Source organism: Uloborus diversus, chromosome 5 (assembly GCF_026930045.1).
Source record: "Uloborus diversus isolate 005 chromosome 5, Udiv.v.3.1, whole genome shotgun sequence".
NCBI classification, from domain to species: Eukaryota; Metazoa; Arthropoda; class Arachnida; order Araneae; family Uloboridae; genus Uloborus; species Uloborus diversus.
The window spans coordinates 27,946,811-27,965,118 of record NC_072735.1 but is presented as its reverse complement, the minus strand read 5'-3'; the positions used below and the strand labels follow the sequence as shown (position 1 = coordinate 27,965,118).

The 18,308-nt window shown below is 32.0% G+C and overlaps 1 protein-coding gene across 1 annotated transcript in view; it reads right to left on the bottom strand.

Annotated features, from left to right (window-relative positions):
* Positions 1–18,308, bottom strand: part of LOC129222517 (hemicentin-1-like) — a 144,708-nt gene that overhangs the window by 8,299 nt on the left and 118,101 nt on the right. Inside the window, exons 8-11 of the mRNA XM_054857028.1 lie at positions 11,532–11,828; positions 10,198–10,323; positions 5,566–5,596; positions 4,198–4,307 (exon numbers count right to left, since the gene is read on the bottom strand). Of these exons, the coding sequence (XP_054713003.1) occupies positions 4,198–4,307; positions 5,566–5,596; positions 10,198–10,323; positions 11,532–11,828 (564 nt within the window). The remainder of the gene's footprint in view (positions 1–4,197; positions 4,308–5,565; positions 5,597–10,197; positions 10,324–11,531; positions 11,829–18,308) is intronic.

Genomic DNA, 18,308 nt, shown 5'->3' with positions numbered 1-18,308 from the left:
ATTACAAGTAAAAGTAGATTATATATTATAAATAAGTGTATTAAATACATATTTTGATATTTGGTTCTGCTGTATATAGTTTTAATTAATAACTAAAGGGCATAAAAGAAAAAAAAAAATCTCCATGGAGTTAGAGTGAACGCACGGTGATGGGGCTACTAAGGACACATGGTGATGAGGCTTCTGTGTAGACACACTAATCCCTTGCAGCTTTGAGTAAAAAAAAAAATATGGAGCTAAATATAACATATTTCATGTTATTTACCTAATTTGATTAATTTTGATAAGTATGCATACAATTACAAATAAATTGTTTGTCCCGTTTTTTCGTATTTTGGGTTTCATTTACATAACAAGATATATTCTTGTAAAGTGATGAGTTCTTTTACAAAAGATTTTATTTATTCATTATCATATAAAAATTTGGTTACTTGATCCTCTACAATTTGCTTCATAAAATGATTTATTGAAAATGATAAAATTATGACATTTTGAAAGGATTCTGTGTGTTTTTTGCACATTTTTAAGTCCCTTCCCCCCTTTTTTTAAACTAAATAAGTTTGTTTATTGAAAGGTGATAAATCAAAATACAAGAAATTATATCATTTTCACACATTTTACCATTTTTTCAATTCAAATTACCAATGACATAAGCCTTAATGGCATCGTATTGGTCAAGCTTATGAAAAAAATAGCATTTTGCATTATGTTGGATGAGTGAAAGCCGTTTACAAATTAACTGATTTCATTATACATTTCTAAAGGTAAAAAAAAGTGAACAAAATAGTTCTTTGAAGCATAGAAAATTATTTTTTTCCTCAATGGAAAAGATATGCCCCAAAATATCGTGTAATGAAATTTTAGGAAACTACTGTTGCAAGATGTTGCTAGTAGCATAGTAGCATGTTCCACTCTGTATCTAACATAACATTTAATGTCGATTTCTTTAACGATAGTGTAAAGTAGAAAAAAATTCTCTTCTACATTAAAATAGCCTTTATTTCATTTAAATAAAAGTGAATAGCTTTCAAACATGTTAATTTGTCTTATAGACTTTTTCTTTCTTTTTACACTACATTTTTATATTGCTACAAATTAATGTTTGAAGCTTTTATTATTAATAAAAATATGCTTTGTTGAGGCTAATATTGGCTTAGGAATCTGCTATTTAGGTTAAAATTTATTTATTTATGTTTTTAAATCCACTCTTTAATGGAGTGGATTTAATATTTATAATCCTAAATAAATATTTATAATCCTATTAATATTTATAATCCTATATTGCTTACATAGGATTCTAGCATGTTCACTAGCCCCATGATATGGGGATAGTGTGGACAAAAACAAACTTTTAAAAATATATTAAATAACTGTTCTGCCAAATGTTTTAATATACCAATTAAAATAACTGCAAAAATGCAAATTATTTTAAAAATTATCAGATGCTTTAAAAATAGTATTTAGTATTTTTTTTCCCCAAAACGCAAAATTTGTCTACACTAGCCCCCTTTTCCCTTAAACACTTAGCGATAATAACTTGAGTCAAATTCGCCTGTAATGAACAACTATTAAAAAAATTAAAAAATATCCCTTTTGTCTTAGCCTGCTCACTTATGTCAATGAATAGGCAAGTCACTAGGGTAAAGAATGGATGAAAAATATCTGGGAAGTATTTTTTAAATAATTTAAGTGATAAATTCTAACGTATAGAAATGGCGGAAAAACATTTAGTTAAGAGTTTAGTGAGAAGGAAAACAAAAGTACCTTTTAATACATAGCTTGTTAAGTAAAATGCTGAAGTCAAAACTCATAACACACATTAAAAAAATAAAAAAAAACCCACCACATTAAAAATTCAGAAAGATTTTTTATTTGGAATTCATGGATGTTAGCAATGTCATCTTCAATGTGGAAATTTCAGGTATTATCATAAAAATAGAGAGCAATTTTCGCTTGATTCTTTAGATGCTTTTAATAAACCTTAAGCTAAACTCCAAAGTTAATTAAATCAACAGAAATTTATTGCGCAACTTCCAATAGTATTTAGTTTTTCAAAATTATAGGTGAAGCTGATAAGGAATTTCGTTAGTATTCATTAAGAATTGGAATGCATTCAGGTTCAGCACACAAACAGAATTTCATGGAATAAACTTGAGCTCAAAAGCAATAGAATCAAAATAAATTAGAGCCCCATTCCTAAATACGAGGCAGTTAGTGGAATAAATTTTCCGAAAAAGTTGCCTGTCAACTAGTTGACAGATGTTTTATGTTGTCTTTGCATGAGGCAACTTGGTTGAACCAATTACTCACCAAATAAGTCTAATTTATTCTAGCAGCAGCTCCACAGCGCTAATAAAACTGAACCGGGTTGACTCTCAGCTAGTTTACCCGTGTTTAAAGCAAATGCATGGCAACGTCTCGACGAGTGTAATCAACTAAAAAGTTCATTTTACTCATCGGGATGGGGTTGGTAGCGACAGACGTGCCTGGTATGCCGGGCACACCAAAATGATTCATTCCCTTTTCTACCTACCTACTTCCTAATAACTACCCGTTTAAAAGTTGATTCAACTAAGATGCCTCGTGTGAAGGAGGCTTAAGAAAACTACCTATCCTGAACCTAGATTTGTTTCATGCTTGCCAAAGAACAAAGAATTGACTTTTATAAAAAAATATAATTAATTCTCTTTCATTGCCACCGAAACATGTAGCAGTAATTACAATTTGAAAATGTAAAACTGAAATATTTTTGTGACTTTTGTTATACTTTTCTGTTTTTTGAGCATTTATTCTCTTGTTTAGTTCTCACAAATCTCTTCCTTAAAGTTTGCAAAGAACAAATATTACGTGTAGTAGGGTCAGTTTATGTTTATGCGCCCTAGTGATACAGAAATATTTTTAAAACTTATGCGTATGTTATGATTCGCCTTTAAAGATAAAATTATAATTTCCTACTTGAAAGAAAGTAGCTATTCATAAAAAAATTATCTTTTATAGAAAATAAGGATAAAATTGTAATTTTTGGTTGTTTGTAATGTCAAAATACATTTTCAGGTAATATTGACTTCTTACTGGTACTTTATGGTTTTTGAGCAATCACGATTGCTTATTGCTTTTATTTGACTGTTTTCATGTGCTATCATTTTATTTTCCCGCCAGCACTCTCTGCAGCATCACCGTCGACCGGCTCCTCACGATGCTGCTCCAATAGCAAAATCGTCTTCAGGTTGCGTCCATATCCTACACACACGCGCATGCATACACAACTACACACACACACACACACGCACGCACACGCACGCGCACACGCACGCACACAAACACATACACACACAAACATATACACACACAAACACATACACACACAAACATGTACACACACAAACACATACACACACAAACATATACACACACACACACACACCCACACGCATACATACAGACGCCGACATATACACACACAAACACATACACACACATATACACAACTACCCACATAGACACAAACACATATGCCTACACACACCCGCCCCCACGCACACAAACACTCATACACACAACTACCAACACTCATGCCTGCACACAGACACAAACACACATACCTACACTCACAAACTCACATACCCCCCCCCCACCCAAACACACACGCTTACATACACACACACACACACACTCGTGATTGTGAAAAACATAATTTGAATTCAAGATGACAAAATTCAAATTAATTTCTTTTTTTCTTAATCTTCTTTTCCTCGGCAAATTCTTTTTTAGATTATTATGTGAAGTTGAAAATTTAGATAAACTGATGGTGTTTTATGAGAAGTATGTCCCAAATGTAAGTTTCATTTACTGAACTGTTTCACCGCAGTTTGATTGAAAATTTACATAACAAGATTCATAAATAAAGATTCACTCACTTTTCTACGTGGTTACACTTCCTAATAACTACCCGTTTGAAAGTTGATTCAACTAAGATGCCTCTTGTGAAGGAGGCTTAAGAAAACTACATATCCTAAACCTAGATTTGTTTCATGCTTGACAAAAAATAAAGTAACTGGGGAAGTTCAGTTTCTAATTTTATTAAAAACATATTTATGAAATGTATTTCAATTAGTATCATCCTTATTCACGTTTAATTTTATGAAATTCAAAGACAAAATAATGCTAAGCAAAAAATGTATACGATATATGTTATACCATTTACAATGAAATGCTGCTTGTTGTTCATGTTTGCTGGAATGATGTCTGGCCCCTTTTCTTCACTGTCTCCTATGTCATCTGTATCTTTTTTCAGTGGAGTTTGGCACCTGAAAAGTTTAAAGATATCTTGAAACATTTTATTTAGTTGGAAGAAGGAGACACAATTAGCTGTTTGCTATGCTGTTTATGCTGCTGTAAGTTATTTATGAGTATTTTTTAAGAGAAAAATACGTAATTGTTTCTGTTGAAAAGTCTTTTATTTACATTTCTTTATTTTAACAACTAAAAAAATGTTGATAAAATGTACATCTTGCAATACAAATTAAATTTGATGTACACTAAGTGTCGTGTAACTGATTCAGTGGTTAATTGAATCAGTAGCTTTATCGAATCAAATGCAACAGAGAGAAATCCAGCTTCAGCATTACAAGTGCCGGATTATTGAATCTAACATGTCGCTTTAAATGAACCAAGCGTATGTGAATAATCATTTCTCACAAACACGTGTTCATCAGTGCTCTCGTTTTTTTTTTCTTTCCATTGGGTTAGAAAAATAATATTTTTTTTTTGAGATGCAAAGAGTAAAAAGTATGGAAGGCAGGATATTTCACATTTTTAATGATTGTTTTCTTGAAAAAAATCAAACAAAACCAGTAAGACGAGCGTTAATGGTAGAATAACGAGGTGAGAGGATTGTTGGTAGTTTTATGATTTTAAAAATTGAGTATCTAAAACAAAAAATGACTATTTTAAGTAATCAGCAGCAGATACATTTTTGAAATCAGATAAGTTAAAGTTTGTATTTAATAATTGCTTTTTTCATACAGTTTTATTAAAATGTTCCCTAAATAATCAAGGAATAAATAATTTGAGTAAACGGCATACTTCTAATAATAATTTATCTTGTTTGATTAAAAAATAAATAAAGTTCTTTTAAATTGTACATCTATATTAAAAAAAACCTATCGAAATTGCACATATTTGCTTTATTGAATCAAACGCTTTATTGAATCAAAACTGTTTGAAACAAACATAACTCAAATAAGTAGCTGTCACTGTACATTACATCCAAATCGCGAGAAGGCTATTTACCGAAATATTTTTCTATGATACATAATTAAAAGTTGGTAAGAATATTTCCTCTTAAATTTCCGTTGCATTATTTTTCATGTCTTTATAAAAGTACATAAAACTATTTAGTTCAGGTCAATTACTATTGGTCAGTTTTAACATTCGAGTGCTTTAGACCGCTTAACTGTATGGCATTGCTCTTTTTATAACACTTCCAGATCGATAGTATATCAGTTATCTGAAACTAATTTTAAAAATACAGAGAATGGTTGAAAATATTTGAAAATATCTTACTTATCAGCAACTTCTGGCGTTCTTTTCGTTACTGCAACAAAAGAAAATGGTGCATTAAATAAAAGAAAGCATTAATTGTAGAAACATTAAATTATGAATTTAATCACCTTTAACGAAAAGCTACTGTCCTGCATGATATTTCAATAGGAAAATAAAAATTGAAGAACAAAAGGATAAAGCAGTTCTGATAGATTACATTGTATAAAAAAATGATTCATATTTTAAGAGAAGTAACTCAGCTTACTTGCTGCACAGATAACCTTTTTAACCACTTTTTTAGTAGAAAATCCCTTAGTACGATTAATTTTTCCCCCAAACCGAGTAAGTATTACATTTTTATTTATTGTTTATCAGCTGCAAGAAATACTAGTTATGTTCACAAGAAGTCAGGATTTTATAACAAGCACACACACAAACACACAAATAATAAAATTAGTCCCTTTCAAATTTCATGTATCGATGAAGTTATGGCGTAGTCACAAAATAAACACGCATGAGAAATGATATATATATATATACGTATACTTACTGCTATTACAATTCTTCTTCTTATTATTATTAACATTGTATTAATATTATTTTTATTATATTTTAAACTAATTTAACTTTATTTTATTTTGCTTTAATTTATTTTATTCTTTTAGGCAACTGAGCAAAATAAAAACCATCGTAAAATTACGTCACACAAGATTTTTAAGTCTAGTTCCTAAAACTTATTTTTATAGAGGTATTGTTTTCAACCAATGCATCAAATAGATATTGCTGGAAAAAAGTGTTTGACAGTACTTGAGCGATACACAGTTTTGTGTCTCGACTGTTCCCAGAAGTATCTGTTGTTCATAAAAAAATGCCGCTAAATATTACACGTTTATATTGTACATCTCTTGAGGATGAAGGTATTTATTAGTTTGCAATTCCTTGACTGATTCAAGGAATAATTGAAAAAAAATCGGTTCTCTCTTGAAATTAAATATTGGCATATTTGCATTTTAACGGATCTGTTTGTTTGCGAAGTATGAAATAATAAAATTTTACTGTATCTAACTTCATTAGTTAAGCATAATTCTAAAGATGCTTTCCCCACTTTCGGCGAAAATGAAACAGACAACTCACATTTTGGAGGATTTTTTTTATGCAACCGACATAATCTAGAATTTTTTTTTAATTTAAAATCAAGTATTGCTTTAATGCACAGCGCATGGAAATTTATTAGCTCAATCGCTTAGTGCGTCCTTCTTATAACGCGATAGTCGAGAGTTCGAATCCCCATGGCTTAAAAAATGTCGTTTGATAACTTATTTTTTTTTTCAGAAAAATTCTGACCCAAATTTCTATAAATACATAATCTAAACTCAATGCAGGATAATGTAGTTGTTAAAATCGGAAAACATGACGTTAATTTTATCACAGTTTAACTTTTTAAAAATATTTCACAAAATAGAGCCCTTGATTTGAATTTATTATGTTGCTTTATTTAAGGAATATCATACCAAGATGGAAGATGAGTCCCTCAGTTAATACGAGTGTCCTGCTAAAAACACGTCCATGGAATCGATTTACACATGGACCTAAAATTGTAGATTTTTAACGACTAATTTTAACCAAATTTTCTGAAATATGTAACCGTAACTCATTAGGGCAGGATTCTTAACCACAGATTTGTCGTTGCATTATAATTAGAAAAACAATCCTAAGCCTAAGATAGCTGAACGCAACATCATATGCATTTACTTCTTAAAGGCGTATTTTTGTTAGGTCCTTGCGGGTACACCATAACTTTATTCGCATAGTTCATCAGACTTCAAGAGTAAGACATCTTTTCAAAGTGCTATCAACAAAAATGAAATTAGCAGTCACATTTTTACTGTTAAATCGCCAGTATGGCGGGTGAAAATTGCTTCTACATTTGAACGAAGCAATTGCCTAATTGTGGAGATAGCTGAAATTGTAGCCCTAAATAAAGTAGATTAACCCTAAACTCTAGTAGATAGCGTTCATTGTTGACCACGTTTTCTCTTCTCCATTCTCCTAAAGTGAGCCTTACCAGTAAAACAGTTAAGTTACAGAATCTAGTTCAGCCTTGTCAAAATATAGCATTTTCCTGTAAATCAAACCTTACCAAAAAGTATTATCATGCCGGGGCACGAGTTTCATTGTTGGTGACGTCAGGAGCGTTACTCGATCAGTGAATTTGCTATTATATATATCAAGATAATTTAAAAAGAGGTGTTTTTGGATTCTTTCTGTCTAACGCCAATTCTTCGCATGTAGCTAGTAATTACAGAAGTAATAATAATAATAATAATAAATAATAATAGTAATATAATAATAATAATAGTAGAAATAATATAGACAATAATAATAGTAACATCAACAACAACCACAACAACAACAACAGTAATAATAATAATAATGACAATAATCTATACATATAATAAAATAAGATGTTTAAGTGTGTGTGTGTGTGTGTGTTTGTGGCGCGCATCCCAGGAAAACGGTAAGGCCTAGAAAGATGAAATTTGGTATACTGGTGCAGTTTCTGCTAAAAAAGTGCACCTCGGGCTTCGATTTTTGATATTTTTATTAGAAAAAAGTTATTTAATGTATTATGCGTTTTTTTTGCACTTTTTAGTACTTTTTACCTCGCAGACCCCGAACCAATCGCACCACACAAATTTTTTTTGTACTATAATGTAGGAAATTTAGTTTTAAATATGATGATTGAAAAAATTTTTAAGATATTGCAATTTTTGTATTTTTATAAATTTTTTAAAAAACCTTTATTTTGCATTTTTTTCTGGGTTTAGTTTTTTTCGAAACCCATCCTGCAAAAAGTATTGAGCTCTCGATTTCAAAATTTTAGTTGGTAATAGTAAAAACATTCCGCCCCCTTCAGAGGAAAAAAGTTTTTAAAAATACGCAAAAGTTTTTTTTTTTTTTTTTTACAATTTTTTAAATGCAGAACGTGACGCGACCTGTAAGCATTGCCGGCTGAGTTCCGCACTTCCTCATCACGTGACCTAACTGAAATCGTTTGCTTTCTCTTCACTTTTTTTTTTCCCTTTAACTTTCAGAGATTTCATACCTTTATTTTTCCAACTTTTTTTTTCTGGACGTTTTGCTATATTTATTTCTGGTCAAATATTTGTGCGCATTTTAATTCAATAAAAGCGGTGTCTTTTTTTCTTTTTACTCTTTTGCAAGCGCTGCTTTTTGCACACTACGGAGAACACATGGCCTTTTTTTTGCGTGCAGTTTTAAGTAAATAATTAAAGCCCGCAGTTTTCTGATGGTTTTTGTAGGGATTGGTGGTTAGGTTTTGTAGATAGAGAGATGATATTAAGTGGGCAAAAAATGTTTTTTTACATAGAAAAGGATTGTTAATTACTATCAGAGATAGATATGCATGGATCGTATAGATAGATAGATAAAGAGAAAGAAGGGTGGACAAATATAGTGGTGGATACAGTAGATAGACAGTAAGAAATAGAGGAACTTCAACGGGGGATCAATAGCCCCCACACACACAAACACATACCATGACTTTAAAAAAACAATGCTTTCACATAAAAGTTGAAGTGCTTTTTGTTATTTTCCGACAAAATTTGCATGAAGAGTATGTCCTTTGTGCCTCCCCCCCCCCTTTAGAAATATTCCAAAGGACATATAACTGGAGATAGATCTAGAAAATACTTTGTTCAACACAAAATTTATTTAAGCAGCCGCCGATGGTGGCAACCTTGGCGTAAAAAGGCGAATGATAATATTGATGTATAAAGAAAAAGATTGATTAATATCATCGACAAAATTTTTTAAGCAGCCGCCGAAGAAGCCAACATTGGCGTAAAAAGGCGAATGATAATATTGAAATATAAAGAAAAACATTGATTAATACCGTCGCTAAATTGTCTAAGCAGCCGCCGAAGGTGGCAACCCTGGCGCAAAAAGGCGAATCGCGTAAAAAGGCGGACCAGCTGGTCGCCGCAGGCGGCTAGTAATAATAATAAATTTTACGTACAATAATAAATATAATAATAATAATAATAATTATAATAATAATAATGACAATAATAATAATGATAATAATAATAATAATTATAATAATAATAATGACAATAATAATAAGGATAATAATAATAATAATGACAATAATAATCACAATAATAATAATAATAATAATAATAATAATAATAATAATAATAATAATAATAATAATAATAATAATAATAATAATAATAATAACAATAACAATAATAATAATGACAATAATAATAATAATAATAATAATAATAATAATAATAATAATAATAATGATGATGATGATGAGAATAATAATAATGGTGAGTTGTACATTTCGTAACCTTTTAACAATAGAAAAAGAGAAGAATTCTCTAGTTATTTTCCCAATGCAAAAAAGCTTTGTTTTGAGAACCTGGAACAGGATGCAGTTCAAATTGGCAAATTAATTATCTCCCACGAAATGGGAGTTGAATCACAAAAATAGAAATAAAAGCTGTCATTGTTTACTTGAATCGAATTAATTTTCAGACCAAGATAAATTCTGATTTTTATGGAACATAATAGAATGTTAGAAAGGTTAGAAACAAATGTTCTTTGCTCTTTTTGTCTTACCTTTGTCTTTTCGATGGCGTTTCATTCTCAAATAAATAATGACAACAACAGCAACAATCACCAAAGCAACAACAACTCCAATTAGCAAACCCAGCACAGGTCGGATGATAATCATACCTTCCATCCCTGGAAAATCAAAATGTTAATAAATTGACGAAATTCAAATTGTTTGTTTTAGGAAAAATGAAAGATTCTTTTTGAAGATGAGAATGTATTGTTATTTTGAATCGATCCAGTTAATGAATGTGCTTAGAGTATCTTAAATTGATTTTGTAAATTGACTGTACAGTATTTTGTTTTCATCTCTAGGAGTCAAACTATTGCGCACATAACGTTTTGTTTTGTTTTGTCATGAAAAAACAAGTTTATAATTTTTTTTAGCTATTTTCGAATTGAAATGTTTCATTAATACAGAAAACATTTGCATTTATTTCATATATTCTTGGAGTCGAAACAAGATATTATCACGTTTTTTTTTCTTTATTAGTTTTTTTTTTTTTTTAATTTCTTTAAAAGGATTTTTATTTTTGTGGTTTCTTGGCTTTTCTTCGAAACAAAGATATAATTGCTTATGAGTTTAAATTAATTTACAAAATTAAATCGTTAAAATTTGAATTTTCATTTCTTTAATCATCATTATAAAGATGATGATTTAGCTACCACTTGAATAATTTTTTTTCAGGCTGTTTTAATTGCAAATATGTGACTATTTATGACCATTGATACTTTTTGTGCATTTTTATGTAGCAAACTAAAAATGTATGAAAAATTGCAATTGCATTAACAAAGCAAAACTCTTTCAATACTTTAAGTTTCAACTTAGGTAAGACATTTTTAATACGAAAACACAATTTAATCTCTTTTGTGAGAATTTATGATATTTTGTCTAAAGAGAAATAAAAATCAGTAACATTTTCTGGTTGACACAGAATTTGTTTAAAAATTTAAGTTATAATCTTACACTAATCATTCAAAGAATTTGGACTTACTGTAAAAAAGAAAATAAATTGTTTCACAACACTTAACATTTAAATTGTTCTATTAAAAATGTTTTATAATTTATCTTACTGTAAACATTTAAACAATTTTGAATTATTTAAAAAAATAGTTACATACTTTAATCATTAGTCTCTCACGAAACATTCAAATAACTTGAATTATCATATAAAAAATGAATAAAATGTTTTACAAATTAAGTAATAATCTAACACTAAATTTTCAAAGAATTTTGAATTATTCTATTAAAAAAAAAGAAATTCTTTTACAATTTAAGTAATAATCTTGCATTAAACATTCAAATAATTTTAAATTATTCAATTAAAAAGTATCTTTACCCGTCAATTTCTCCGGTTTTTGCAACGTATTAGCAGTGAGCACAATAGGCGCACTTTTTCCTTTGGCATTCTTGGCAAAAACCACCAAGCGAAGCATTTTTCCACTTGGTAACCCAGAGACATAGAACTGCGGTTGAATGGATGTGAAGTTACCATGAAGTTTCCGGCCGGAGTCATCATAAACTTCCAGTTGAAAGATCTGCACCAAGCCCCCGTTGTAACCTTCGACACACTCCACTTGTAACGAGTCCTCCGTATAATTTACAACCGTGCAGTTTTGTAAGGGCTCTGGGGGGCCTAGAAGAATGAAAGCATGTAAATTCCGTTCGTCTTTTTTCTTGAAATAGGTTAAGAATTTCATAAAAGGAAAGGGGGAAAATGCCTTTAGAAACGATTTAAGGGCTTCCTAGTTTTTATGCAATAAATAGCTCTATTTATTTCAAAAACTCAAACCTCGAGGGATAATAGATTATTCAATTTAGATTTCCCCCCATAAATTACTCAATGTATTGAGCAAATGGTACATGAAAGTTGATGAACTGGCGTAATTCGTACAGAAAGAGGGTCTAGACAAGGTAATGGAGATATATTATCTAAATTCTCACGAAAAATATATTTTTTGTATTTAAATAAAAAGCCAGTATTTTGACAAGAACATGTCTCAAATTTCTTCCTTTTTTTTCTAGAAAAAACAAGGTCTTTGTTGCATTGTTGTTGATTTTGTATAAACTATGTAGGACATCGTTGTTACTCTATATGCTTCTAATTCATCATCTTTACTAATAATAAGGCTGAAAGTCTCTCTGTCCGGATCTCTCTCTGTCTGTCAGATCTCTGTGACGCGCATAGCGCCTTGACCGTTCGGCCGATTTTTATGAAATTTGACACAAAGTTAGTTTGTGTGCACCTCGGGGGTGGGATGTGTCCCTCGAAGAAATTTTTCGAAAATTTGATGTAGTTCTTTTTATATTCCAATTTTAAGAACAAAATTGTCATAAGATGCACGAGTAAATTAGGAAATTATCTTAACGTGGAACCGTAACATGGGCACAAGCCAATTGGCGAGACACGAAATTATCATAACGTGGAACCGCATCATTGGTACAAGCCAATTGGCTAGAAGATTCATCACAGATTATTTGTAAATATACAGGTGAACCAAAAGACCTTTTAATTTTTCTATTACGGGCAAAGCCGTACGGGTACCACTAGTATTTAAATAAAAGGCTAGTATTTTGACAAGAACTTTAGCTGCTTCCTTTTTTTTTTTTTTTGTAGGAAAAGCAAGGTTTTTGTTGCTTTGTTGTTGATTTTGTATAAACTATGTAGGACATCGTTGTTACTCTATATGCTTCTAATTCATCTATATATATATATAAAAATGAATGTTTGTCTGTATGTCATCCATGAACTCAAAAACTACCCGCCAGATTTGGCTGAAACTTTCACCGTTTGTTATTTTTGGTACTGGAAATGTTTATAGACCAATTCGAAAAAAAAAAGATAGATAGTTCCTTTTTTAATCCAATTTAAGTCACAATCCATTGGATAAATACGAATAAAATTATCGGCTGCAGAAATTAATTCGCGTGAAAGATCTCATTGATAAGAAGTTAGCTGTGGCCATTTTTCTTGAGTTTGGACAAATAAATTCTTTCTTTATTGTTTTATGGCTTTTCATGCAACGGGGGGATTTAAAACTTTTTCTATTTGATATTTTTAGCTATTGATTGATCTTGCAAACTGCGTGAGTGCAAAATTTGAGTATAGTCACGGCTTCACTTGATACCTGGACCGATTATTATGAAAACTGCTATATATATATATATGTATTTTTCCACGGAGAAGGTGCATAATATGCTCATTGAAGCCACTCGCCACCAGGTGGCACTGCAGAGTAGCAACTTCTGCCCCGTTCAACCGATTGTCATGAAAATCAGTATAATGATGTATTTTTTTGTTGGCGTAGCAACGCGCGTCGGGTACAGCTAGTGATATGTAAAAGCATTACTGAAACTTTACTTCTAGCTGTTAATTGACGATAATGGGGTTCTTTCCTTCCCTCAAAAGTACTACTTTTAGTCACTGAAATTGATGGAATGAGTAAAAAAAATAACATGGATCCAGAAAATACTTTCATTTTCCCAACAGTTATTTCTTAATTAATTTTTTAAAATGTCCGATTTTGAAAACAAGGAGTGGTCTTTATGACGTTACAAATGATGAAATGCGGCGCATCTTTCTACCACGTTTCCATGTTATGATAATCAAGAAGCGAGTTAAATATTGGGCTCTACGCTTGCTATCAACCGTATCGTTGCCAATACACGTGATTAAAGATGCGAATTAAATATTTTGCTCAGTAAATGACAACACTGAAAATCATTTCATCACTTATGATGTCACACGACAGAAAGGTAAACAATGAAAGCGCACCGATTTAAGTAATATTTTAAAAATATTAAACTTAAATAAAGTATTTAAAAAAAGGTCAGATCCTATGTTTTTAAGCAGCACCTTCAGAAAAAAATACTTTTAAAATTTTGGAAACGACCCCATTGTCCCTATATAGCATCATATATTACAGTAATTTTTTAAGATTAAAAAAATAATAATAATTGTTGCATTTTCTAACGAATGTATTAATTGCGTTTTCTGCTGAAGTGCAAATCATTTGTGAACAATTTTTTCGTCTTTTTGCTCTTATATGTGCCATGTGTCACACATAAAAAGAAAAAAAAATCTGAAGATTATAAAACGAATTTCACAGAAAATGATGGATTTAACAACGGGCCAGCCTCAGCATATTTAATAAGAGTTTTTGAGAAACATATACTTTTTTATATGTAGAGAACAAGCTTTGCCAAAAGTAACAAAAAAAAAAAAACTTTGTTACAGAAATTTGAAATTGTGGTTATGAAAAATTATTCATTTCAAATTACTATCCTTTGGATTTCATTTCTTTTTTCAAGCTAAGAGACGGAATTGCAACCCGGATGGATTGGCGAACTAATAAACGATGCAATAGTACTGATTATAGATGAACTGAAGTACGTAAAAATGTTTTAAGTGCATTTATAGTTCCTTATCGTTGACACTACGTCGTTGAGCCCCGTCGCAGTTGTAACACCAGTTTGATCTTAGAAAATCTGCAACTGTTCACCGAAATTCATTCAGGATTTTTTTCCCGCCCTCATCAAACTTTGAGTTGCTTTATTTATCTTTATTTACTAACTAGTGGTACCCGCACGGCTTAGCCTGTAGTTGAAAATTAAAAGGTCATTCGGTTCGCCTGTATATTTATAAATAATGGATGACGAATTTCTCGCCAATTGGCTATGTTCATTCGCTCTCACATTCCACGTCATGATAATTTCGTAATTTACTTGTCCATCTTATGATAATTTTGCTTCGGAAAATGTTCTTAAAATTGAAATAGAAAAAGAACATAATCGAATTTTTGAAAAATTGCTTCGAGGTGCACATCCCATGCTACAAACAAACTTTGTGCCTAATTTCATGAAAATCGGCCGAACGGTCTAGGCGCTATGCGCGTCACAGACATCCTGACAGACAGAGATCCGGATGGACAGAACCACATCGAATTTTCAAAAAATCGCTTCGAGGTGCACACCCCCATGGTACAAACTAACTCTGTGCCAAATTTCATGAAAATCGGCCTAACGGTCAGGCGCTATGCGCGTCACAGAGATCCGGACAGAGGACATTCAGTTTTATTATTAGTAAAGATAAAGAAAAGATAATAAAGCAGAAAGTATGTATGTCTAGATCTCTGGATCTCTGTCTGTTACGCGCATAGCGCCTAAACCGTTCTGCCGATATTCATGAAATTTTGACGTTCGGATAAATCTGCAACGGTCTACCACTGACGTCACAGTTACGTTGCTTCTGATGTCATTGGAATGGGTGGAGCTACGTTTTCTTCAGCCGGTCTGAAATAAGGGATTTACGTTGTTTTATTCTCGCTATTTTTTTTTTTTTTTTTTAACTCATTCTTTTCCTTCCTTTTCTTATACTTTTGTATTTTTAATGATGTGACAGATATTATTTCCACAGAAAATAAGAGATGTGCACATGGGTGCCGGCAAGGAGGGGGGTGCAAGGAGGATTTCTTTTACCTCACGGCTTTTGAAAAAAAAAAAAAAATCAAAAATCAATTTTTAAAAGACATTATTTTTATATTAACTTTTTTACTAGTTATTTTACGAAATTTAAACATAAATCATTAGGTTTTTGTTTTATATTTAGGTGTTTACATTATTTTTAGGGGCATTCTTTATCCTTGACTTATAAAAACTAAATTGGATTAAACATATTGGAAAATTACAAAATATCTTAAAGAACTGCAAAATACATCACGATTAGTATTATTCCATCGCTTATGTTTACCTGAATTGGCAAGAAGGTGCCCCCCCCCCCCGTCGGCTTTAAAAAATAAAGTTGCAATAATTTAAAAACAAAAACTTTTTAATTCTTTTAAAATATTTTTAAGCATGTTTTTAATGATTATTAATACTAAATAAGAAAGAAAGTAAAAATAACTGCCTTTTAAACAAAGGGCAAATACAAAACTGCAGAAATACTGTAATCAGAAAAATGTAACTTTTGAACTGAATAATTAAATAGAAATACGTCTTAGAAGTCACTTTAAGACAAATTAAATGAATAAATAATTATTCATATTTTTTTTAAAAATTGGAAAATCAATTAATAAATAAATAAATAAAAATTAATTTTAATTTTGACTATGTCTTTCGCAATCACGAGTTTGTGTGTGTGTATTTAGGCGTGTGCGAGTAAGTCTATCTGCAGGCATGTAGTTGTGTGCAGGCGTGTATATGTAGGTGTGTGAGTGTGTATGCAGGCGGTGTGTGTATGTGCAGGCATGTGCGCGCGTGTGTGTAGGATATGGATGCAACTTGGAGACGGTGCCAGCTGGAATAGCAGTATGGGGAGGGGGTGGTTAAGGTGGAGTCCCTCCAAAAATCCACCGGTGGTGGCAAAAATAAAATCAAAGGACGGACGGACGCTCAAAACGGTCAAGTGAGAACAATAAGCAATTCGCAATTGCTGAATTTAAAAAAAATGTAAAATAAAAACGTTTATATAGTAAATATGTTTTCGCAATCGGGGTTGTTTATTGTTTTTGCTTGACAATAGTTGATTTCCTTTGATTTCATTTTTCTATGTTTATGATGCAAACTTCTCTATTGCACGAGCCTCCATGAGCGTGTCCATCTTCTTCATTGGTGGCACCCATGTCCTCTGGTCCTCGGGCCTCCGCGAGCATGTTCCTTCCCTTGGATGGTAGCGTCTATGCACCTCGAAATCGAATTATTTATTAACGACCTTTTCGACTTCACACATCCTTTTTAAGTGAAAACAGTATCCAGCACGCAACAGGCTGGATGTAACATCCAGTAACATCCACACATATAACATCCAGTATCTCGCCACATGCATTTATTTGAATTTTGACGTCAAGAATTCAAATTACATCGTTGCGGTAAAATCCATTAGTATAGGAAAAAGAAGCCCATTGAGTAGGGTGCCCAGGTAAATGATACAGCGACCTCTGCATGTAGGGCGTTGGATTCGCAACTGCAGGGTCGCGGGTTCGATGCAGCTGGTCGTGCATCGAACCCGCATCCTCCGCGTACGCTAATGGTGACAGGTTCACGTCCCGTTTAATCAGTCGTGATCACGAACACCTCCAAGTTTCCATTCCAAATCGATATCTCCGAGGGTGCTGGATCAGGGATTGCCCGGCTCCTGGTCTGGATCAAGAAACTTAACTGGGTCAGGGTCCCATCTGACCAATGAAACCATGTGTAAGCGGTAGGTACGGGGAGATGGACGCCCATATGCATAATTTTTAGAGTGGGGGCTCAGATATTTTCTTCATGGTTTAGCAGGATATTTTCCCCGTAGAAACCGATTTCAGTGCAGATTAGACTCATTGAAGTGTGACATTTTTAATAAATTATTCATTGATGGCTAGAGAAGAAATGTTTTTATATTTTTGCAAAGAAAAAAGTACTAAAAGCAAGGAGGTTCTTATAACTAGGGGGGGGGGCTTGAGCCCCCACTTGCCCCCTATATGGACGTTCTTGTCAGGTGACCCTGAGTGTTGGCTAGTGCTATTTAACATGTTGACTACGGAGGTATTGCTATTTCTGCTACTTTCATCTACTATTAACCTATTACCAAGTATTTGCTAGAGAAAAAAAGTTACACTTCCATTTCATTTCAATCCCCCTCCCCCGAAATTTTAAAATTTTTTAATTCGATCCTATATTATTTACAAGTTTATTCATTTAAAAAACGTATTGCTAGCTTTATATCCTTGAAATAAAAATCAACAAAACTTATGGACTAACATTTGGCACTGGGGTGCTAAAACCAGATGTTCGGGTCAGCTGAACGCGGACCCCCTAGTTTTTAAGATTCCAAGCACGCTTGGTACTCGTTTTATCGACCCAGTGAAGAAATGAAAGGCCGAGTTGACCGTGCCCAACCTTGGCATAGAACCCGGGTCTGCGGCGTAGCGAAACGAGCAAGGGACTATTATTCAAGTCATCATAGTTTATTCCATAAAATAATGCAAAAAAAACGAAAGTTTGTCAAAAGCAGTCATTTGAAGGAGTTAGGATGCCTGAGCACAAATGCACTAAACTTCAGTGTAATGTATATTTTTCGTTTTAATCCATACCTCTGTTTCCTCTTATTCCTCATTAAAAATAATTTGGATTTTGT